Raw genomic sequence first — 25,364 nt, 5'->3', positions numbered from 1 at the left:
CTTTATTATATCTTTATTTGTATTTATTGGCAAAATGTACTTTTAAAATATGCACAAGCTGTTCAAGAAAGGAAGAAGAAGAATATGAAAAGAGAAACAGAAGTAATTTCTTTTCTGTTGTTATGCGATGATATTTTGTTATGATAGTGATTTGACGATGTGAGTTTAGTTTACATAGTAACAAAAAATAAAGAATACATAACAAAGGATCCATCTCGTGAAAACTACATGTATAATTTTTAAGGTGTGTACAAGTTTAATTTGTTACTTACTATAATAAAAAGGTTATATCATGACACAGCGTTTATACGAATTTTGATAAATCAGTAAGCTTCTTTATATAAATATATGAACTGTGGACCTTATGTTATAAATAGGCGTCATCCGCTCCAAGATTACGTCTTAAAACCCCGAAAAGGTTTCCTGTACTTTACTATTATTAATATGCGTGATTCTTCATGATCATTATTGATTTGAATGAGAAACATTATTATTTTTTAAACAATTCGAAATTTCAAACATCTACAGTGACAAAATACTTAACGTGGTATCTAAAAAGATAGGGTACGTCCCTACCACGAGAAATACACATGAGTGAATGATGTTCCAGATGTGAAAGAGAGTATAATCTAGAAAGAACAATATATAAAATATACGAGGTCTTTAGTTTAACATACCATGATTATGTCCTTTAGGCTAAGGGAAACAAATGATTAATGCAAGTGAATTACGATGGAAGAATTGTTGTTATGAGAATGTGGGAGGAAACTAGAGTAACCCGAGAAAACCCACAGATATCATATGTCCAGTAGAAACTTACTTGGAGCAGATCGAACCAGAAAAGCCATGCACCACTGAGCTACCGTGCCCCCAGTAGAACAACATTAAAACTAGTTCTTCTCCAAGATGGTTGATGAGAATTGCAATGAAGTTGGGCAGGAAACGCTTCATAGATATTTTGAAATAGATAAATTAATAAAAGAATATTGAAATGAGATTACATTAGTTATGAACCTGTAACTGTAAATAATAAGTAGAAAAAAATGGAATTTCATCGCAAATAGCTATTGTAATATGTATAACTAATGCGATACATGTGAATATATTAATACAAATAATAGTCTTTCAGAGCAAAAAATAAATGCTAAGCATAAATACCAAGCACAACTCTATTGTAGAAGAACCAATGGTTATAAAATAATGAAGTCATCAAATGCATTAACAAACTATTGTAATGCGAAGGCAATGAACTGGAACTTTCCAGAATATGCTAAAAGATTAAATGTTGATGAGATGATTCTTATTTTACTTTTATGACCGTTATTGTGTAAATTGTTCACTAGTGTTTTCTATATGTTATGGTATAGTATACAATTGCCTCTTTTATGTGTCGAAGGTTTCTAAAGGTAATCTAAAATCATCAGATGATACACATTTGAGCAATAAGAATAATGCCAGACTCAAACGACTCGCAATTAAACAGAATCAGGACCTGCTATGGGAGCAAGCAAATGAAGTAATTTAACTAACATGAGCAATATTGATGCTTCTACTTCAGTAGTTGATATCCGAAGTAATAAAAGACAAAAACCACAAAACATATACAGGAACATACATTACATAGATAGAAAAATATCAATCCAGTTACCTGGGGACATAATACTTGCCTAAAATCGAAAACTGATGAAAAAGGGGAAAAGCATTTGATTAAAATTAGTCACAACTTGTTGCAAACTGCTATACTAGGCATTGACTCTATAATGAGTGTATGTAGATATAAAATAAAAATTAACTTCTATTCAAGTGAAGAGACGAATATCTTTTTAGATCATGCAATATTGACACAAAATAAGTGGGAAGTATAATAACCACATTATTTGTTTTATGGGTGTAGTCGAATATGTTGAAGTAGATATTACGATGGTTGATGTATTAAATGATATCTACTATGGTTTACAGCTTACCTCAGCAAGATGCACTTATAGAAACAAACAATTAAAGAACTTAAATCTTTTAAATCTGTAATTTTGACATTCAATTCCCAAGTATTATCACAGGGCGTTAAATTTTAGTAGTGATGCACATTTATAATTTATTTACCACCAGATCCTTATTTCTCAAAGCTACGAGGTCCGACAATAAAGTAATGCGAGTGTTTTTTTTTTATCTGATCCTGGCAACTCTGTAGACTGAAATCGCCCCCAGCGTGTGACCTAGAGCCTACTCCATTAGCACAACACGTGACACTCACGAAATATTATTCATTGTGCAGTTAGAGATTGAAGAGTGCGGTCGTGTGTTGGACACCACCACAACAATGGAAGCATGTAATATTGAGCAACGCTACGGAATCTCCTTCTGTGTGAAACTTGATGAGACTGTCACGGTAATGTACCGGAAGCTTCAGCAGGTCTTTGGAAATGAAGTGTTACCAATGGCACAGGTGTATCGTTGGCACAAAATGTTTGCGGAAGGCAGAACTAAAATCGAAGATGAACACTATAGTGGGCGACACACAATACGAAGGGAAGAGAACACAGACAGTGTGAGGAAACTTGTGCGAGCGGATAGACGATTAACCGTGAAAATTATTGCGAATGAACTTAACATGAATCGAGAAACAGTGTGTCTGATGTAAACTTAAAATTTGGGAATGCAAAAGTATGTGCCAAACTGGTTTTGAAAAATCTCATGCAGCAACAAAAAGATGACTGGAGAACTGTGGCGACTGATTTGTTGAACCAAGTGGAATCTAACCCGGATTTACTGAACAGAATTGTCAGTGGTGAAGAAATTTGGTGTTTTCAATATGACCCCGAAACGTCAAAAGTGCGCTATGGTGTTCTGAAGATTCGTTACGACCAACTAAAGCCCGAGTGTCGAAGTCAAATTAAAATTCATGCTTGTGTGCTTTTTTGGGGAATTGTCCATAAAGAGTGGGTACTTCCAGAGCAGACAGCAAATCAACATTTCTACATAGAAATTCTCGAACGACTTCGGAAACGCGTCCGTCGTGTTCGTCCAGAGATTGCTGACACCTGTATCCTCCATCACGATAATTCATCAGCCCATACTGCATTGTCTGTTTGGCAGTATTTGGCATCAAAATCCATTACAGTGCTATTACACCCTCCTTATTCACCAGACATCGCCCCGTGTGATTTTTTTTCTGTTTCCAAAGGTAAAAGCAGTTCTTAAAGGACAACATTTTAATAGTGATGAGTACAAGAATCTTGGTCTTGCAGTTTTTGCAAGAGTCTTGCATGCAAGACCAAGACCAAGACTCTTGCGCGAGAGTCTTGCACAAGTACCGGTACTACTTGATTTTTTTAGAATGTAAAAAGGAAGAAGAAAAAAATCATGACATCTTTCACTTGAATTTCTTGGCTTCGGTAAAAATGCAACTGAAGTGAATGCGTTCCTAGTAGTTCATGCAATCCGTTTGAGTCGATCTGCCTCTGTAACATATAGCTACAGTATGACGTTTTCTGTATCTGTTGTTCGCTTTTTCTATAGTTATTACTCGTTTTCAAGCCACACAGGTGTCATTTTAATCAAAGCTTGTTGCACAGAAAGAAATATATCATTGGTGCTGGATTACCAATGAAGGACACAATGAAATTCGTTTGACGTGGGGGTCCTGGGAGCAAAATAATGTTGTTGCTGTTCTACGATTGCACATTTTTCGTATCTTAGTCATGTTTATTTCTTTTATCTTTAATGTTACGGAAGTGCACGTTCTAATATTTCACCAATTCATTAAGATACAAACACGCCATTGTGCTTCTGTTTCTAAAAGGCATTGTTTCTCAAACTACTTTTTGAGAAATTTTTTCATCAATATTTTTATTTTTATTTTCGACTTCTGGCCTGAACAAAACAATACATATACTATAATAAAGTTTATATGCATATTCAAACAAACTTTTAACTGCAACATATTTTCGATGTGAAATTTGAAGGGGCTCGAACAAACTTAGGAGGCTTGAGCCTTCTGAATAAGGGCTAGTGACGCCACTGCTTTCGAAACTAAGTGAACGGTTAGCGTCGCAGTGCAACACTGTACCAGAATTTTTTATTATTTGATTTGGTTTGAGTTTAGAGGCACGTTCAGCAGCGAGGCTACATGAGATATGGACCTACAGCTTAACGGGGAATCAGAACCATATGTGTTCCCGCCAGGAATCGAGCCCGGATCATACTCAGGGGTGTAACAATGGAGAAAATCAAGAAGAGTTAAAGTGGGAGGGGGAGACAACAGTTAAAAAAAAGCCTTTTTCCACTGAAATGTTTAGATGTAGAGAATTCAAAGGTTTCGATATAGAGATCGTCTATAATTAAACTATGAAATATTAGTTGCCTCTAACCAGAGATGTTCATTTCCTCTAACCTCACATTCACAGACTCACTTCGAACACACGCTCACTCGACTTCACTATCACAACCAGAATCGGACTTTACGACTCAGGCTGGCATGATTAGTCTATCCTTAGTTGTGTGGGATTTTGAACACGAGTCCTCCTTAGTAAAAGCAACAAGAATAACTGTTAGTGAAATGCAATCTCCGTGTACATTCGGTCTTTCTGTGGTTCTTACTGGAGCACGAAAAATTACAATGAATGGGAACGGTGTTTAGAAGACGATCGAGAGCATAATACTATGAATTGTTACAAGGAATAAGAACTTTAATGTCTGATTTACTTTGGTCATCATTTGATTAATATACAACAGCCCATGACTGGATTTTGGGAATCTGTAGTAATGTCCATAAGAAGTGAATAAGCTAAAAGTAAACAAAAAACATGTTATGGCAGCGGTGACTCAGTGATAAGCCCTCCTCACTGGCTACCCACGTGCGCCTTTGGCGTACGGGATCCCGTGTTCGATTCCCGGTGGGAGAGCCTTTGGAATTTTAACTGTCCTCGATATTTCTGTATTCGTGTCCCTGTGGTTCTAGGTTATTGGAAAGGTAAGTTAAATTAGTAAAAAGCGAGTAAATAAATAGAGCCCTTGTAGTAAGTAGTTCGAAGGCATGTTCAGTGAATCAGTTAAGTTTTATAAAGACAAGTGGTACAGCGTTCATCTCTGGTGCATGGGGTCAGTGGTTCTATCCCAGCTTACGCCATATAAGTTCTTTGGTGGACAAACAACTGTGTGTATGGATTTTCTCGGTGGAGTCCCGTTTCCTCCTAATTTCTTCATTCCACCATTTCATTCATTTCTCATCACCGTCTCCTTTCATCACGGTGTATACTAAACTAGATATTTCATTTCGTTTCAAAACATGTTAGTGGTGTTCTTCTTACAAAACTAAAGAGAAATGAAGTATTGAACATCAGTAATTCCATACATCATAGGTGCCGACTACATGGCTATGACCTTGGCTCCGAGGCCCAGGTATCCGTTGGAAATTTTTAATGTGTGCTCATAAAATTAATATCGAAATAACATTTGCATGACATTGACGAAAACTTAGTACATGTGACCGCAAGTTTGATTTCATGGGCGAATGCTTATATACACATTGAATAATTATTTATCAATATAAATTTAGCCTCTTTAAGTATACGCCACATCGAGGATTAAGCAATATAACATTATATACAACAATAAATAATCCATATTCACAAGTGAGAGTGATTTTGTACAGTTATTTCAAATAACTTGGAGTTTGGTACCGTTATTTTGCATTTTTAATATAGCTCATAAGTATTTATATAAATTGAATTTATACAAAAGACAGACAGTTGAGTCGCTTTCTGTTTTCACTCAAATTATTCTAAAATATTAAGAGTTTGATTATAAGCATTATTATTTTAACTCTCTCTTTTTTGGCCAATATTGCTAAACATATTATCATCATCATCATCATCATCATCATAATCATCATAGCTATTCTGCCATTAGTGGCAGGTCACTTGCTCAACTGAAAAGCTTTAGTGTACGGTGGTCCTTAGCTAATCTCTTCGTCTTAACGTAGGAATTTTCTGTTTTAATACTTTCCTTCAACTACAGTCTTCTTCTTCCCCCTTTCTTTCCTTCCACCCTACCCTGTAGCACGTTTCTTATAATACATTTCCTCCTTAGCCAATATCCCAATCAGTTCCTCTTCCTCCTCTTAATTGCATCTAAGATTCTTCTTTTCTTTCCCAATCAGTTTCTCTTCCTCCTCTTTATTACATCTAAAATCCTTCTTTTCTTCCCTAATGCTTCTATTTCTAACACCTCATTCGTTTTCCATTCAACGCAGCTAATTCTCTCCTTTTTTCACCATGTCCACATTTTGAAAGCCTCCATTTTTTTAAACTTTTTTGCGTAATGTCCATGTTTCTGCCCCATAGATAGCATATTGGAGTCAGTAAAACAAAATCTCAATATTTAATTGGAAGTTAATATTATTATTGTTCAATACAAAAATTAGCTTGTTGAAAAAAAAAAAGGACGCCTTTAGAGTGTAAAAATAATTTTACAATTTATGGTATTTCAGTACTCTGTCTTGATTTTCTTTTATGCGTTTCAGGGGTAGCCTCCCCAGTTTGGGAATGAGTGGAGTGTTGGATCTGTTCAAAAATATAAAAAAAAATTACGAAACGTTGTGATTTATCTTACAAGTAGTGCAGGATGGGCACTCATTTAAAAAGAAAAATACAGGTCATCGCCTATGTTGTACACTATCATTATACTTACGCGAAGGTAAACTACAGTATATTACATTTAGAAACATACCTTGTATTTCTGTTACTAATGGCGCATTGTAGAATTTATTATCCCTTATATTCAGAGTAACATTTATCCATGAAAAGCGTAAAATTTCTTAAAAGCAAGATTTGCAGGACTCTTGCAAGCAAGACCAAGACCAAGACCAAGGGTTCCAATTCAAGACCAATACTGAATGTGCAAAACCACCTGGGTTTTCGTATTGGTTTTGTATTTGCTCATCACTAATTTTAAAGCAGAAGCAGATATTCAAACAGCTGTAACACGGACTTTGGCAGTCAACCCAAAAGATGACTTCCAGAGATGCTGCCAACAATGGAAACGCCGATGGAGTAAGTGTGTGCAGGCACAAGGGGAGTATTTTGAAGGTGATCATACTGTGATTGGTTAAAAATGTAAGTAAATTTGTTTTTCCAACAATTCTCATTACTTTATTGTCAGCCCTCGTACTCTTCTTGTAATATCAATGTGAAACCTGTCAAAATCAAATATTAAAGGAATGTATATATCATAAAATACAAATTAGAGATATTAGCGTTAGTATGTAGAAATCAATTTTCATACACTAATACCAATACATTTTGTTTCTACATGATATTTGAGAAATAGGCCCCAGTAAGACAATGCACCAATGAATGCTATAAAAACGGACATTTGAAAAGGAATTGTAGGTTGAATAATCTTTTTTAAAAAATGGTGAGTTCCACAATTTTAAGGAAATTGTAATAACCCTATTAAATGTAAAAATTGTGGATTGGATCGCCGCCGAAGATATTCTGGAGTGACAGGGACAAGAGAAAATCATGGAATTGATGGCAATAAACAATATTTGACACAATGAGGCTTAAAGATAAAATCAAATAACTTTAATAATAGGGGTGATCGGAATTCGATTTCGTATTCCGGAATTCGGAATTCATCTAATTCCGGAATGTTCCGGAATTCCGCAACATTTCGAAATTCCGGAACGTTTCGAAATTCCGGAATGTTCCGAAATTCCAGAACGTTTCGAAATTCCGGAATGTTCCGCAAATTCCGTAACATTCCAAAAATTTGGAATTGTGGAATGCTCAAAAGTATGAATTTCGGAACTGTTTTCAAGACTGAAATTTTGAAGCTCACTGTTGATTCTGGAATCGTAATATTAATATTAGTTCGAAGTTTGAATATAAAAGTTCGAAACAGTCCTGAGGCAATGGTTCTCAAACATTGTTACAAGGCTTTAATCCCACAAATTTACTCGCAAATACTTTCTCGTTTTCACTTTGGTATCTATGGAATATAGTAGCAACATGTCTTAAACAGTTATGCATTCTCGTATTTACAATTATTGGAATAAAGTACAGCATTTTATATTTATCTTTTACATTTTTTTCAATCATTGCCATTTTGTATTTTGAAGTACCAACAAGTAAACAATTTACATGTTTGGCATTTTAATTCCAAAATATTTGTTTTACTATTAAGCAAACAATACAAGAGCACACGAAACATTTGTAGTCATGTCATTTGGAATTATATTAATGAACTTTTAATCTAAAGTACAAGGAGTACACATGATTAATACATAATTGTGAAAATTTTGACAACTGAAACCCTGAAATGGTATAACTGATGCTACCTGAGACGTCATCAAATAATGCAACAAAAATGTAAATGTAAATTACTATTGAAAGAAAAAGCAAAATTTCTGTGCTACAAAATAATACTGTTACAGAACAATGATGTGGATAAAATATTATAAGAGCATGTATTAAATATCAATTTTCATATAAATGCCCAGATGATTTTTTTTTTAAATAGGGGAAAGTAGACTTTAGACGATATTAGACAAGGCAATTATGTATGCAAAATTAGGAGACATGCATTCAAATTATTTCCTGTAATAAAAATTAGAATTCAACTTTCCATGGTAGATTCTATCTCTGAACAAGGTGAAATACGTGCAATTTACTATGGAAAGTTGAATGTTAATTATTATTGCACGAAATAATTTGAACGCATGACTCTTAGCATGCAAGATTGCATAGAAAATTGCATCGCATAAAATGGGCTTTAGGGACTTTTAGCTTAACAAACTTCTTTTATCTCATTGATCTTTTTTATCTGATTTATTTGAGAAATCAGGAGAAAGAAAGTTTTCGCCAACTTTTCTACTCAAGGAAAGTAAGACATCAATTTTTGTAAAGATCAATTTACGCGAAGTACGAATAGTTTTTGATACAAATTAATTATTTCGTAAGAGCGAAATATGAACATTAGGCTAATACTTTTAATGTGAATATTAACATTTACGAAATGATTTCTTTAATTTTTAACTTTTACCATCGCTACTCACAATTTCGGGTATACTAATTGAACATTTACCTTTCTTGTTGTTACTTAGTCATTGGTGCAGACCCTTTCATCTGAATGCATAACTACCCTTCATATTGCAGCTTTGTATGAAAATGTACATACCGGTATTCTGTTGGCTTGTATCAATGTAATTGTTTAAAGAAAGTAACATGCTTTTACATCAGAATTTCACAACATTGATAATATATTGGTGATTAATACAGTTTCTCAACAAACCAATTTTAAATGTTTTTTACTCACACAATTCATTTATCACCTTGCATAAAATTTTGATTAGTAGAGTTAGAACTAATCTTCATACGTAGGTTCCAATGCTTAGTATTTAACTGATATACACCTTCATTTAGTTAGTTATTCAAATAAGTATCGCAGGACAAGAAAAGAGTAGCGCGTACATGTGAATAATAATAAGATATTATGTAAAGTTTGCACCTCCATTCGATTTACTCTCGTTGTACATTTTGACAAGTTATGCAAATAATGCTTGATAAAGCTTTCATTAAAAAAAAAAAAAAAAAAAAAAAAACAGCAGTAGCATCATGATTATAGAAGTTACAAAAAACATTAAACAGTAATCCCTTGTTCTAAGAATTTTTTTGCTGTTTACAGCATGCAGTATACTAAATACAATACAAGTGATGCATTATTAATTTTAGCTTTGCGTGATTTGAACCTGAAATATGAAATACTGATTCTAGTTTCCAAAAAGTTCATGTAACATCAATAATGCATATTTTTACATAACACGGGCAGCAGCATAATAATTGTACATTTATATATCTGAAGATAAAAGAATATTAAACACTATTTTGTAACAAATTATGTAAGATACTAAACGGTACCACAATAACATCTGCCTACCAGCTATAACATCATAGTATTAAACTGTCATTACAAATTACTAGAATTTTGTGGTGTTATGAAAAAAAACTTTATTGAATTTTGACTGGTTGAGTTTAAACTTAAATGACTAAATTTGAATTTAGTTTTATTTTTAGGCAACTAAGGCTAAAAATAAAAATAAACCTGTCGCGCGAGAGGCGTAAGTGTAAAGATGTAGAAAGGCAGAGTCCTGGCCGTACAGCTTTATATGTAACTTTTGAATAGTTCGTTATAGTTGGTCCTGATGAGACGATCCATGACCCCAGTGCTTTCTTTTCCCATATTATCTCTACTTTATTCATTAATAAAAGTTAAGGAGATTTTTCTCTTATTTTGATTTTTCGCCATACCATTTTGATTTTTCTTTTTCCGTAATTAAAATATATTTTTACTATCTATATTTGCAAGTAAGAAGGTAGTAATGTTATGCATTTTCTAACTGAAAATTTTTTAAAAAAATATGCTAATTAGTTACTAATTTATTTTTTTTACTTTTCAGCTCAACGACGGAAATTCAAAAGTTATTCTTCCTCTATGGCTTAAAAAATGCAAAGCCTCATTTACAAACACTCGTCTAATATTATTTTTTTTAAATTACGTGATCCTTGATTAATTCAATTAAATATTAGACAAGTGTTTGTACACAAAGCTTTCCAAATTACTTTAAGTCATAGAGGAATGTAAACTTAATTTCTGTAGGGTTGGTTGTTTTAATTTCCTTTGCTGAGCTGAAAAGTAATAAGTTACATTTACAATTAGTTAGCAATCATCTTGTAATTCAAAGGCGTACGCAGGGGGTGGGTCCTGGGGTCCGTACCCCCTTCCCGAAATCCCGACTTTTTTGTAAATGTAATCTACTTTTAGGGACAATTTTAGAAATTTTTATAAATTCTAGCCTCAAATTTTATTTGGACCCTCCGAAACGCTTTAGACCACTCCCGAAATAAATTCCTGCGTACGTCCCTGTTGTAATTGCTTAATATATATATATTTGCAAAATTTCAATTACAAAGTTCATAATTATGTACTTTCTTACAATTATAAACGCTAGAAAATATGTTTTAATTATGGGAAAAGAAAAAATCACAATGGTGGCAAATATTCCCTTAAAGCATATAAAAAACCAACTATTACAATAATTTAAATCCTTTACTGGAGTGGAAAGTTAATTTCATGAATCGTTGTTAAAAGTAACATAGGCGTACCAAGCTTTGCCATAACACCACAGAATTATTACATGCTATGAAGATTCTCAAATGTTGATTAAAGAATGCGTTTTAACTTAACATACTTAAAGAGCTTTTGGAACAATGAATTTGTTCATGGACAAAAATATCGACTGCTCGGCATGTTCAGGTGTAAGAGAGTGTCTGTGGTCTGTCACTACATTACCTCCACAACTAAATACTCTTTCACTAGGTACACTTGTGGCAGGAATGCTCAAATATTTTTTTGCCAACTGTGCTAACCTGGAGAGTAGAGAAGAATGATTTTTCCACCAAGTAAGTGGATCTTCTTCCAATTCAGCGTTTCCAAGATTTAAGTATCTATTCATTTCAACGATTTTCCTTTGTTCAACAGTACCTTGTTCAACTTTTTTCCGTTTCAAGTAACTTGCAAATCCTTTCTTCGGCACGTTTCTTTGAACACTACCAGAGTTATCTTTTATGGCAATATCTTTTAATTCTGCTAAAACAGCTGTCTTCACTACATCGACATCGTTTCCTGCTGGTTCAATTTTAAATCTTGTGTCGAAAAAGGAACAAATCTTAAGAAGGATTCTGGTTTCTTCCTTGGTGTCATACCTATCATGCAAGGGTTCTAAAATTACCTTTTTCATATGAACTTGAACATCTTTCAAAGCCAGTTTCAGTACCATTTCACTACCTTCTTCTTCTTCTTAAAGAGAATCATAACCAGACAAGTAAGTCTAGCTGGACGTAAGCATTTGTTCATCATCATCATCATCATCTGCTTGAAATTCACTTTTTACTTGCTCATAAAGAGGAAGGATTGCTGAAGCTGTCACTGATTTTTCAGCAGACATATTGTCACTTAGCATTTGTAGGGGTAAAATTAGCGATAAAATCGTCTCTAGAAGCTTAACTTCTTTCTGTTGCAGAATAAGAGACCTATGTTTTGTCTGGGAAAGGAACTTGGCGAGTGCAGCCTGTTGTTCTATAGCGAACTGAACCAATGGAATAAGAGACCACCACCTTGTCGGTGTCACTGATGGTATCATTTTATATGGTAGTCCTAAAGCTTCTTGTTCCTTTTGTAAAACAAGTTTCATTTTATGACTAGGACTGATGATTCCCCTGATTCTTTTTATCTTCTCGATAACTATACATCTGGGTTGTTCTTTAAAAGCGTTAGTTACTCCAATATTTAATGTGTGACCGAAACAATTCAAATGGCGGTAAGCACTTAATTCACCAATGGCTTTAACAATGTTAGATCCGTTGTCCGTTGTTACACAAGAAACCTTTTCCTGCGGTATTCCCCACAACTCCAGGCTGTAATTCAAGGCACTCAGAAGATTTGCTGCAGTGTGATCAACATCCAGAGAAGTACAGTTGAGGCAATAACTCTTCATTTCAAAGCTGCTGTTAATAAAGTGTGCAGTAACAGCCATAAACGAATGTTCGGAGGCCGACGTCCAACAGTCTGTTGTTAGCACAACGTTATTAGCGTCTGCCAATTCAACTTTTAGTAATTCTGACGTTGCATTGTACAAAGGAGATATTTTGGATTCAGCAAAACACTTTCTGCCAGGTACGTGAAAATTAGGACATAACATTGACATTAGATGCTTGAAACCGTCTTTCTCAACTGCTGAATAAGGTATCATATCAATTGCAAGCCAATATGCAACAGCATTCCGATACTTCTCATTTGTTTTACTATCCGGAAGGCGAAAATGAGTGAGCTGTGTCTGTGTCTTCCCGGAAATGCTCATTGGTTCCGTTGAACGGGAAACGTTCTCCGGCTGAGCGCTGGAGGTTGAGGGAAGTACTATGTCACTGTAACAGAGAAAGAGAGGAGATGGAGTGAAATGTTTGCTTCCAGCATGACAGAGCTGAAAACTCACAGAATCATAACGCTCCAATTTGTATCGTTACACACACAGTAACCAGTTCTTGGATATTTGGATGGCCCAGAGCTAGAGGTGACTTAGCGCCATCAAGGAAGTTTGAATAAATTAGAGTTACAGTTTATATATGCCATGCAGAGTTTCATGTTAGTTTCGCCGCGTTGCAAATAGTGGGTTCTTGCCCACAGACTATATAATTCAAAATCCATTTCACTGCATAACTCAAAATGTCCCTCTGCGACGCGTAGTCACCTGTGTCACCGAGCCGTTCCATTTTAGTATTAAATTGTAACGTAATCTTTACATCTTTGTGGAAAGCTTAATGGACTGTAAGTAGCATAACGTGGGAACAGAAACGTTTATTCTTTCAATTACAACTCGCTTATTATTATAGGCTGTCCCTAAATTCGTGTGTTAATTTTATTGTGGTACTACACAAGGCTGATCAAAGCCAGGCCAGTGCAATCTGGATTAAACTTAGACGAAGGTGAAGTTTTGTGTTGTAGCAAAACAGGACCTCGGGTATTAAGGGATGCTGAGTTATAGGATCAGAGATTAAAATCAATTTTTTAGTTACAGAATCCCAATGTTACATGGAAAAATATACATCGCTGGTAGCAATAATTGGCATATGTGCCTACATTATATTGCTAAATAGTTGAATAATGACAAATATTCGTAACCGAATCCAGTGACCTCTAGCATATCTCGTGCCATCTTTGTGGAGATAGCTTCTTTACGACAGATCATCTAACAAAATTAATGCAATTGAAGAAGGTAAGATGCCATAATACACGCATAAAAGATCTATCAAAATTTTCATTTTAGCCAAAAGGGATCACAACGTTACCACTCTCCCACTCCCCCCCCCCTCCTCTTGCGCAAAGCGTCGCAAGATGCTGGTGTCCCACTGGCAGGAAAACTTGCTACGCGTAAAAGAGAGAAATCTATTTAAAATTTACTTGACTTCTGGCACCGAGTGGGCGTTTAAGAGCTATTCGTACCGAGAAATTAAACTAACACTAATTTTACCATTTTTCTGTAATATCTTCAAATCAGATAAAAATAGTCGAAAAGTGAAAAGCGGGTCGCCTAGATAATATTATTTTGCATGCGATATCGTTACCACGAGTCACTTAGTTACTCTTGTTTCGCAGCCACTTACAAGCCCCCAAACATATGGCAGGCCTACAAATGAGTTCAAAATGAAAAAAACTAAGTGACTCTTGGTAATGATATCATATGCAAAATAATATTGTCTAGGCGGCCCGCTTTTCACTTTTCGGTAATTTTTATCTGTTTTGAAGATAATACAGAAAAACGGTAAAATTAGCGGTATTTTAATTCTGCGGTACGAAAGGCTCTTAAGTAGCCTTACAAAGAAATCAGCACGGCTGAAGTGAGAAATCTATCGTTTCTTGCTGTGTGGATGTGAAAATTCAGTGATACTCAGTTTTCATGAAACGGACTTGAAATGGTTTTCCAAAATTTACGAAGTTCCGAAATAACAAATTCAGTAATTTTGCTGTGCATATCTGCGTACCAGAGATGGAGTGGGTCAAGTTTTCTGAGTGGGTCAGTGGGTAGTGGGTCAACAGCATGTAAGCCACGGTGACCCCCGTGACCCACTGCGACCCACCACCGACCATGATCCACTGCGACCCACCACACACCATGACCCACTGCGACCTACCGACTCACTCTGCTCACTGCATTGTAAACAGTATCTTCTGAAGACTGGTAAATTTGTCTGTGTTTTACTTTCAAGACTTCCATTTCCCTTCCTTTTCCATTTGTTTCTGTCTACTTACCTGAGGTGAGTATAACTAAGTGAAAAAAGAACTTCAGGCACTTTTGGATATTGATATTCGTAATTGTAATAATACAAATAGGACTTATACTACTACTTGGCTTAGAGGTCTGTGAGCTTTTAGATGAGCTAACTACTGGAAAAAAATACATTTTTAAAGTACTGCTATATATAAATTATTATATAAAAAAATGAATGTAACTATGTGTGAATGATCATCACGGCAAATTGCAAAGTCAAATGAAATGACTTTTGGTATATAGTTAGGCCTTAATCCAAACTGGAATGTTATATCCCTTTGATTATAATACATATCATAAGAAGATAGTACGGATCCGAATTTTTTCGAAAAAAAATTAAGTATCTCGCAAGCCGTTAAAATTACGGAACTGAAATTCAGTGTATTAGCTCTTTAATAAAAAAAAAGAATGTGTCCTAACATTTTTTAAAAATTCTCCTTTAAGGGGGGGGAGGGGACTTTCTATATATGGAAAATTGATAGTTAGTTGATTTGTAAAAATGATAGAAAACGATCGATATTAGTTGAGATAATATTCAGAAACAAACAATACAGTGCTTCGCTTCATATATCCATGCTTTCTACAATAATAATTGCTGAAGCTTATGTTTATTATATGGAGCGTTTACAGCGAATTTTGGATGGTGAGTCGGGTCTCGTGGAGCACTGATGATGAAATTGAACGTTAGGATATATTGGTGTAAGGCGTCTCCAGCGTTGTTAGGTTTAATTGAGTGCTATTCGCCATGCTTAGCATTAAAGTAGTATTGGCTGCACTTCAGGAAACTTTTTGGCCCCTGGGTCCCTGCCTCAGGACCCATGGTCCCTGGCCCGGGGTCAATGACCTAGGGGTACCATGGCCCACCCCTAAAATTTGGCAGGGGTACATAGGACCACCCCCCAGGACCCATGGTCCCTGGCCCGGGTCAATGATCTAGGGGTACTTAGGACCACCCCCTCCTCTAGAATTTGGCAGGGGTACATAGGACCTCCCCTCTTAAATTTTGGAAATTGCCAAATCTAAAAATTTGGTGTGGTAGCCTAGGACCATAGTATGTACCTCTATTAGTATTGGGGGTCTATGTCGTTTCCTTTTATGGGTAAAAAATTGCCAAAAATTTAAATTTCGGAGGTTTTTGACCTAATTTATCCCCTTTGATGAGGTATTATTACCCTATATGATTATATGTGCATATACAGGGATTCATTACCTTTCATAAGACATGGGTATATTGGTGCACCCCTTTAAATTTTTCGGAGGTGTACCTTGGCCTACCCCTTCAATTTTGGAAATTGCCCAATTTAAACATTTTGGTACAATAGTATAGAACCCTAGTATGTATTACTATAAATTTGGGTGGTCCACTTCGTTCCCTTTTAGGGGTACAAAATTGCCAAAATTTTAGTACAACCACATGTTTGGTTTTTTTTGGCTCATTTTATTCCCTTGGATGAGGTCCTATTACCTTATATAGTTATACGGGTGTATACAGGTGTTTATTTCCTATTGTAAGACATAGGTACATTTGTGCACCCCTTTAAATTTTTGGCAGGAGTGCCTTGGCCCACCCCTTCAATTTTGGAAATTGCCCAATTTAAACATTTGGTATAATAGTATAGAACCCTAATATAGATCACTATAAATTTCGGTGGTCTATCTCGTTCCCTTTTAGGGGTACAAAATTGCCAAAATATAAACGTAAGCAATACGTTGTATCACGTGTTTGGGTTTTGACCTAATTCATTTTCCTTGGATGAGGTCCTATTACCTTATATGGTTATATGGCCATGTATAGGAGTCCATTCCCTATTATGAAACATAAGTACCTATGTGCACACCCTTGAAATTTTTGGGAATGGTACCTTGGCCCGCCCCCTTAAGTTTTAGAAATTGCCAAATTTAAACATTTGGTATCATAGTACTGGACCCTAATATATATTACTACAAAATTTGGGTGGTCCACCTCGTTCCCTTTTAGGGGGCATTTTGTTCCGCTTTAGGAGTGAACATGGATACCTTGGAAGCGTCCCGAGTTTGATTCTTGGAAATGTTGAATTTAATGTCCCCGCGAAAACGGTGAGAAATGGTAGGACGAAACATGAACTTACTTGACTGAGGATTGAAGCAGGGACCTCATACAGTAGAGACAAGCGCTGAGCCATCGTACACGTGTGTTGATTACTATGCAATGGTCCCGAGTTTGATTCTTGGTGCTAGTTTCAGGAAATGTTAACGTCCCACTTGAAACGATGATGAGAAATGAGAAAACATCATAAACTTACTTGCTTGCGGATTGAAGCAGAGACCTCACACATCAGAAAAAAAAACGCTGAGCCACCATGCCAACTTCAGTGCGAGCAGTTTTGCGTATGAAAAAGAACATGATCAGATTATGTTACATTACTACACATTTCTGCTCGTTGTTACGCATAGAAGTTTGTTATTGTGAAATTGCAGCATGTGCTTTTACGAAGAGTACTACATCAGCATTTTTCTCAGCTGACGGACTTTTAAAGCTCAACTTTACATTTATGTCAAAGACAGTTTCGTAACATATCGATGAGTGTTACATTTTTCAATCAAGTTTAAGGAAAATGAATCACATTTTAGATGTGGTAATTTGAATGTCGTATTAAACTAACGAGTCAACGGTATGATGTCATGATCAAAATTGCGATACTAGATGTCGTAACAATTGATGTGTAAGGAGAAAACGTGAATAATGTCACAACCAATCAGATTGCTTCTTACATCACGTTTCGGCTCATGATACATGATGAAAGCTATGTTTTCATTGGTTCTCCGTGATGTCATTGATTCATTTTCCTCGTTTCTGATTGGCTGATAGTGATGTCACTTTATAGTTGAACCGTTTTAGATCTAAATAAAATTCTTAATTTCATTTTCAAATCCTACTTCCACGAAGATCTTGAATGAACGTAGGTGTACCTCTAGTGACAGCGTGACTTTACTCCGTTCCTTGAATTTGAGGTAAGTATCAACCGCATTTTCTTAATATCAATGGAGTGTTTTTGTATGAGGATAACATTGTTATTACTGTTTTTATTTTAACATGAAATATTTAGCAAATGGAAGAATAACCCTCACTTACTTGACCGGGGATCGAATTAGGAATCTCACACATTAGAAGTAAGCACGAGAAATTTGTTGATTTTGGTTTAGCGTCCCTTCAGTAGTGAGGCTAGGAATACAGCTTAATGTTGAATTTGAACGCATACTGGGTGTTGAACCCGGGCCACATCCACACATTAGAAGTAAGCACGAGAAATTTGTTGATTTTGGTTTAGCGTCCTTTCAGTAGTGGGGGGGCTAGGAATACAGCTTAATGTTGAATCTGATCGCATACTGGGTGTTGAACCCGGGCCAGAGTTGCGTAACGCTAACCACTTAGCTCAGTTTCTGAAAGTTACCATTAACGTAAACAAAGAAACTACGCACGAATTTGTTCCCTACAACGTGAGACGTGGACTTGCAGTTTAATGTGGGATCTGATCTCCCGCCGAGAATCGAATTCGAGTATTCCTTGTCTTAGCTCGAGAAAAGCAAGCGCATGAGATTTTGTTTTCGTTTCATGTTCGTCATACGTTTTAAAGTTCAGTGTCAGAGGAAAAAAAATGCTTACTACAATGATTCTCTCAGCTGAGTTGGAAAACAATTTCATTCATTCTTTTTATCACTACATAAACTTAGGTCAGTTACATGTTGGTCTCGGGTTTGATTTCCAGTATGACGACAATAAAACGTTTCAGTAGTAGAACTATTTGAGATATGATAATTCTTTTAGGATTGATCGTGTAGTCATTTTGATAACGTAGTGATCTCTGAATTGAATTTTAATTCGTGCTTTTATTCTCTTATCGTTTTAGATATTTGTATTTTTTTTTGCCTATACCTTTTTGCTTACCTTACCTTTTTCCTATTTGAATATGGCTACTTCTGGCTTTACTGTCTTGCGAGAAATCAATAGACATTATCGGCGTTTTAATCTTGAAGGACGAATGCTGGAAATTCAAATTAATGCTCCGACCAGTGGCACCGATATTGTTGAATGGGTTCAGGCCTCCTTTCAACAGATGTTGGATTACTTATTGGAAAATGTCGACGAATTATCGATGGTTGGATTGTCGATTTTATCTCACGATGAGAAGAACAAACCGTTTTATTTATCTTTTCGGCGTGCAAGTAATTTGACACTGGAGACTTTATGGGCTTCCTTTGATCGCATCCTTCAAAGTAACGATAGTTTTCTCATGAACGAACCGTTCATTGTACATTTTCATCATGTGGATGTGCCCCGTGGATTTGGGAGAATGCGTCGAGGTCTTTTATCAAACGACGAATTATTAAAGTGCAAGAAAGGCATTTTACGAGTGAAAAACACCGACAAGAAATGTTTGGCTTATGCAATTGTGATTGCTATTGGCCTAAAGAAATATAAGGATACAAATAAAAGAGTTTACGATCGATATCGCAAACAGTGCAAGTGTGTTGTTCTCCCTGACGTACATGAACTTTTATCCAGATCCTCAGTGAATTTAGACCATGGGGGATCCGTGGAAGAATTGCGACAATTGCAACGCTACTTGACAAATTATAAACTTACCGTATACACCAGCTTTTCCGGAGAAGATATTCTGTATGAAGGGCCGGGTGGCGAAGACAAGATTCCAATCAATTTAATGTGCATCAATTCTCATTATGACATCATCACGTCATTAACGGCCGTTTTTTCAACTGTGTATTATTGTGCTGCATGCCACAAAAAATATGATCATCTTAATAGACACGTTAAGAACTGTTCGGCCATGTGTGAGAAATGTTTGCAAAAACCGCCATGCAGTAAGACCAATACGGAGAAGCAGTGCCTAGAATGCAATCGTGAATTTTATGGTGAAACATGTTATACAAATCATCTAACTGTACCATACCATAAAGGTCAACCAATATGCAAGATGGTGAAACAGTGTTCCAAATGTCTACGCATTTATTCGTTTGTCCATACAGGGGAAAGAAAACATGATTGTACAGATTATTTTTGTAATGTGTGTCGTAAACACGTGACGTCTACCCACCAATGCTACATGAAGCCTGATACGACTCAATTAAAACCTGGAGTTCCATCAGTGTTACATGCCAAGAAGGCTATGATTGTCTTCTATGATATCGAAGCCACACAGGATACTTTCTTCGATGAAGACACGTTCATTCATAAGCCCAATTTACTGGTGGCCCAACAAGTATGTTACAACTGTGTTCAAGATGAGGATATACATCATCCGTGTGAAGTTTGTGGACAGCGAGAACATATTTTTCAAGATGATCCGATCAATGCCTTTCTTGCGTATTTACGTCAACCACGACCCAACATCAAACTTATTGTATCTTTGGCACATAATTGTAAGGGATATGATGGTCATTTTATTCTTAAATCTTTAGTGGAAGAACATGAATTGAAACTTACTTTGATCTTGAACGGAGCAAAAATTTTAAGCATGAAAGTGAATCACTTATCGTTTATTGACTCCTTAAATTTCATGCCAATGGCTTTAAGTAAATTATCCAAGGCATTTCATTTACCAGCGACCAAAGGATATTTTCCACACTTTTTTAATACTGCTGCAAATAAAACGTATGTGGGAAAATTACCGGACATCCATTATTATGGTGCAGATGAAATGAAAGTGGATGAACGAGAAAAATTCATGACATGGTACAACGAACACCAGAACGATACGTTTATTTTCCAAGAAGAATTGGTGAACTATTGTGTCCAGGACGTCAACGTACTTCGATTGGCTTGTATATCTTTCATGACCACTTTTGAACAAGAAACTCACGTCAATCCTTTCCTGGAGACTATCACTTTGGCGAGTGCGTGCAATTTAGTATTTCGACGAAATTTCTTAAAACCTAATACTATTAGCATTCTTCCTGCACGAGGATACCGTCACAGAAACAATCAGTCACGGATTGCTTTGCAGTGGCTTGCCTACATGGAAGAAAAAGAGGGTCATTCAATTCTGCACGCTGCGAGAGGAAAAGAAGTTTATGTTGCTGGTTTTCATCTGGACGGCTACTACAAAGATCCCGACACTAAAGAGGAACACGTGTATGAATTTGAAGGCTGTAGATTCCATGGATGTCCTCTATGTGTCCCTACAGGCCGTGATCAACCCATTTATGAGAACTCCGAAGAAACGATGAACTATCGCTACGAGAGAACACAGCGTAAAATGAAATTATTACGATCCATGGGATATAAAGTACATGAAATGTGGGAATGTGAATTTCGTCAAGTGTTAAAATCCAATCCAGCATTGGCCTCTTCTTTAAGCACACATCCTTATACTAATAAGACACCATTAAATCCAAGAGACAGCTTCTATGGTGGCCGTGTTAATGCCATTAAATTGTATCACGTCGCAAATGAAAATGAAGGCGAAGAAATAAAATTCTTGGATATCGTTTCCCTGTATCCTTATGTGAATAAATGTGGACGGTATCCAATAGGGCATCCACGAATATATCTACAGGGAGATCCAGAAATGCCCGACATTCAAGATGTTAACGGATTGGTCAAGTTGAAGATTTTGCCTAGCAGAAATGTGTTTCATCCAGTGCTGCCATTTCGCTCAAATAAGAAGTTGTTGTTTCCACTTTGTGCTGCCTGTGCCACAGCATTAAATCAAGATTCTGATTGTACACATTCGGACAGTGAACGAAGCCTAACAGGAACATGGGTGTCCTATGAAATTCAAAAAGCCATTGAACTTGGGTATCAAGTCATTGAAATTTACGAAATTTGGGATTACGACATCACCGTATATGATCCAGAAACCAAGACTGGCGGATTATTCAGCGAATACATTAACACATTTTTGAAATCTAAGCTGGAAGCTTCTGGTTGGCCTGCCAATTGCGTCACCGAAGAAGAAAAGCAGCAGTATATTCAAGTGGTACAACAACGTGAAGGCATAACTTTGGATGCAGCAAATATAATGACAAATTCAGCACGTCGTAGTCTTGCAAAACTCTGTTTGAATGCCTTCTGGGGACGACTCGCTATAAGAGACAATTTCAGCCAAACGACCATCATTAACGACCCCAAAGAACTGTATCAGAAATTAACTGCTCCAGACATAAAAGTCAACCAAATTTTACCTGTTAACGATTCGTTGTTATACCTTTATTGGCAGTATGAAGATGATGTTCCAGTACAAAATAACAATGCTAATGTTGTCCTTGGAGCATTTACAACGTGTCAAGCTCGTCTGGAACTCTACAAATATTTAGAACTGCTGCAAGAAAGAGTACTATATTTCGATACAGATTCCGTGATATTCACGCAGCGACCATCACAGCCCACAATAGAACCAGAAGTATTTCTTGGTTCAATGTCAAATGAACTGGAATCAATTGGACCAAAAGCATACATTAAAAAATTCGTGTCTGGTGGCCCAAAACAGTACGCCTTGGAAATCTACGACCCCGACACGAAATCAACCAGTTATGTATGCAAAATTCGTGGATTCACACTCAATTATACTGCAAGTCAAAAGTTAAATTTTAATAGTCTGGAGCAAATGATCATAAATCAATCGAGTGAAAAAATCTCCATTAGCACGCCGCACAAAATTTACAGAACCCACGATCATCATCTTGTCACAAAACCTGAAGAAAAGAAGTACAGTTTCAACTATAAAAAACGCCGATTAATACCAGACACATACGAGACATTGCCCTATGGGTATAAAAAAGCCAGAACAGAATAACAGCCATATTTTCCCCTAATCCCACCAACATCACCTCCCAAAGACGGGGCAAAGAATCAACGCAACACGGGACATGCTTCAACGAGGCCACAGCGGAAACAAAACTCAGATGACATCACCTTGCAGAAACCCGTGGAGAAAAAAAAAAAGGAATTCAGGTACGTCACATTTGCGTTTCTTTTCTCACCTCACTCTCTCTTGATCAGTTAGTTCGATGTTAATAATCTGTTTTTCTTCTTCACAGGAAACAAAATTAATATTACCATGTATATTCATATGTTTTATTTTCTCTTTACAGAATTTGTACCCGTCACGGACACGTCTTCCTTTGAAGAAAAAGAAATTCTGTATTCTATTTCACATGCTAAAATAAATGTACAAAAACATGATTCTGTGTTTTTATTTCACATCCTAAAATCAAATTCTTTTTCCTGTACTGCGATTTCAATTTCTTTTTTCTGAATCAGTTTACCGATAAAATAAATCAATGTTTTGCGGGAAAAAAATCAAACTAAATTTTTGTTTCAGAAAATTTTTTGTGTACGAAAAAAAAACTGATTCAGAAAATTTTTGTGTACGAAAAAAAAATGTTTTGAGAAAAATTTTTTGTGTACGAAAACAAAATTCTATTTCAGAATTTTTTTTGTGTGTACAAAACAAAAAACTGTTTCAGAAAATTTTTTATGTACAAACAAAATTCTGTTTCAGAAAAAATTTTTATGTACAAACAAAATTCTGTTTCAGAAAAAAAAATTGTGTGCAAAACAAAAATCAGTTTTCGTCACGAAACTGCTCCGACTAAATGAATCGATTCATTCTGATAGTGTTGGCAACACTGGAAAAATTTCGGTAAGTATCGCTCAGACCCTAAGTTACAGCGAACACAACTAGATTCGAACCAGCAACCTTAAATGTCTGATTCATCTCTAAATACAGCCAACTAAACAATAAGATTATGTGTATACGTCAATGCTTTGCACTGAGTCAACAAGGTTTTCTTCAAGGTCAAAAATCGCACACGAAGTAAAAAGATGACAACACAGATCTTCTATCTTTCTATATGAAACATAAACCTAGTATAAACTGCTCGCACTGAAATGTGTAATGTAACATAATCTGCTCGTCTTCTTTTCATACGCGAAACTGTTCGCACTGAATGGAGTACGGCGGCTCAGCGCTTCAATCCACAACGAAGTAAGTTCATGTTTCCTCCTATCATTTTTCATCATCGTTTCAAGGGGACGTTAAACTCAACATTTCTTAAACTAACACACACAAAAAAAAATCGAACTCGGGACCATGACATAGTAATCAACAAACTGAACTTCTCAATGGGCCATGGTGACTCAGCTCTTATTTCTGATGTGTGAGATCTCTGCTTCAATCCGCAAGCAAGTAAGTTTATGATGTTTTCTCATTTCTCATCATCGTTTCAAGTGGGACGTTAACATTTCCTGAAACTAGCACCAAGAATCAAACTCGGGACCATTGCATAGTAATCAACACACGTGTACGATGGCTCAGCGCTTGTCTCTATTGTATGAGGTCCCTGCTTCAATCCTCAGTCAAGTAAGTTCATGTTTCGTCCTATCATTTCTCACCGTTTTCGCGGGGACATTAAATTCAACATTTCCAAGAATCAAACTCGGGACGCTTCCAAGGTATCCATGTTCACTCCTAAAGCGGAACAAAATGCCCCCTAAAAGGGAACGAGGTGGACCACCCAAATTTTGTAGTAATATATATTAGGGTCCAGTACTATGATACCAAATGTTTAAATTTGGCAATTTCTAAAACTTAAGGGGGCGGGCCAAGGTACCATTCCCAAAAATTTCAAGGGTGTGCACATAGGTACTTATGTTTCATAATAGGGAATGGACTCCTATACATGGCCATATAACCATATAAGGTAATAGGACCTCATCCAAGGAAAATGAATTAGGTCAAAACCCAAACACGTGATACAACGTATTGCTTACGTTTATATTTTGGCAATTTTGTACCCCTAAAAGGGAACGAGATAGACCACCGAAATTTATAGTGATCTATATTAGGGTTCTATACTATTATACCAAATGTTTAAATTGGGCAATTTCCAAAATTGAAGGGGTGGGCCAAGGCACTCCTGCCAAAAATTTAAAGGGGTGCACAAATGTACCTATGTCTTACAATAGGAAATAAACACCTGTATACACCCGTATAACTATATAAGGTAATATGACCTCATCCAAGGGAATAAAATGAGCCAAAAAAAACCAAACATGTGGTTGTACTAAAATTTTGGCAATTTTGTACCCCTAAAAGGGAACGAAGTGGACCACCCAAATTTATAGTAATACATACTAGGGTTCTATACTATTGTACCAAAATGTTTAAATTGGGCAATTTCCAAAATTGAAGGGGTAGGCCAAGGTACACCTCCGAAAAATTTAAAGGGGTGCACCAATATACCCATGTCTTATGAAAGGTAATGAATCCCTGTATACGCACATATAATCATATAGGGTAATAATACCTCATCAAAGGGGATAAATTAGGTCAAAAACCTCCGAAATTTAAATTTTTGGCAATTTTTTACCCATAAAAGGAAACGACATAGACCCCCAATACTAATAGAGGTATGATCTGTCAGGAAAGTAAATGTACACCTATTTTTCGAGTCTGGCATTTCTGCGCTCCATCCGTGGAGA

General features: G+C 36.1%; 2 protein-coding genes and 1 pseudogene across 2 annotated transcripts; 2 read left to right on the top strand and 1 right to left on the bottom strand.

Moving 5' to 3' along the window:
- The first annotated feature begins 2,317 nt into the window (after positions 1-2,317).
- LOC145683003 (protein GVQW3 pseudogene) lies at positions 2,318-2,638 on the top strand (annotated as a pseudogene).
- Positions 2,639-11,887: 9,249 nt separating this feature from the next.
- On the bottom strand, positions 11,888-12,916 carry LOC145683002 (E3 SUMO-protein ligase ZBED1-like). The gene has a single exon (XM_081754358.1). The coding sequence runs from the start codon at positions 12,914-12,916 to the stop codon at positions 11,888-11,890; it is 1,029 nt and encodes a 342-aa protein (XP_081610484.1).
- A 457-nt stretch (positions 12,917-13,373) lies between these two features.
- Positions 13,374-23,060, top strand: LOC145683001 (uncharacterized). Its single transcript, XM_081754357.1, has 3 exons — positions 13,374-13,380; positions 21,581-22,832; positions 22,973-23,060. Exons 1-2 carry the CDS (start codon positions 13,374-13,376, stop codon positions 22,672-22,674), a joined length of 1,101 nt encoding a protein of 366 aa, XP_081610483.1. The 3' UTR covers positions 22,675-22,832; positions 22,973-23,060.
- The last annotated feature ends 2,304 nt before the right edge of the window (positions 23,061-25,364 follow it).

Source organism: Thermobia domestica, chromosome 4 (assembly GCF_964235325.1).
Source record: "Thermobia domestica chromosome 4, izTheDome1.hap1.1, whole genome shotgun sequence".
NCBI classification, from domain to species: Eukaryota; Metazoa; Arthropoda; class Insecta; order Zygentoma; family Lepismatidae; genus Thermobia; species Thermobia domestica.
This window is presented reverse-complemented; position numbering and strand designations above follow the sequence as displayed.

Coding starts and splice junctions, on each gene's coding strand:
- LOC145683002 (XM_081754358.1), bottom strand. CDS start 12,916: ATGAGCATTTCCGGGAAGACACAGACACAGCTCACTCATTTTCGCCTT.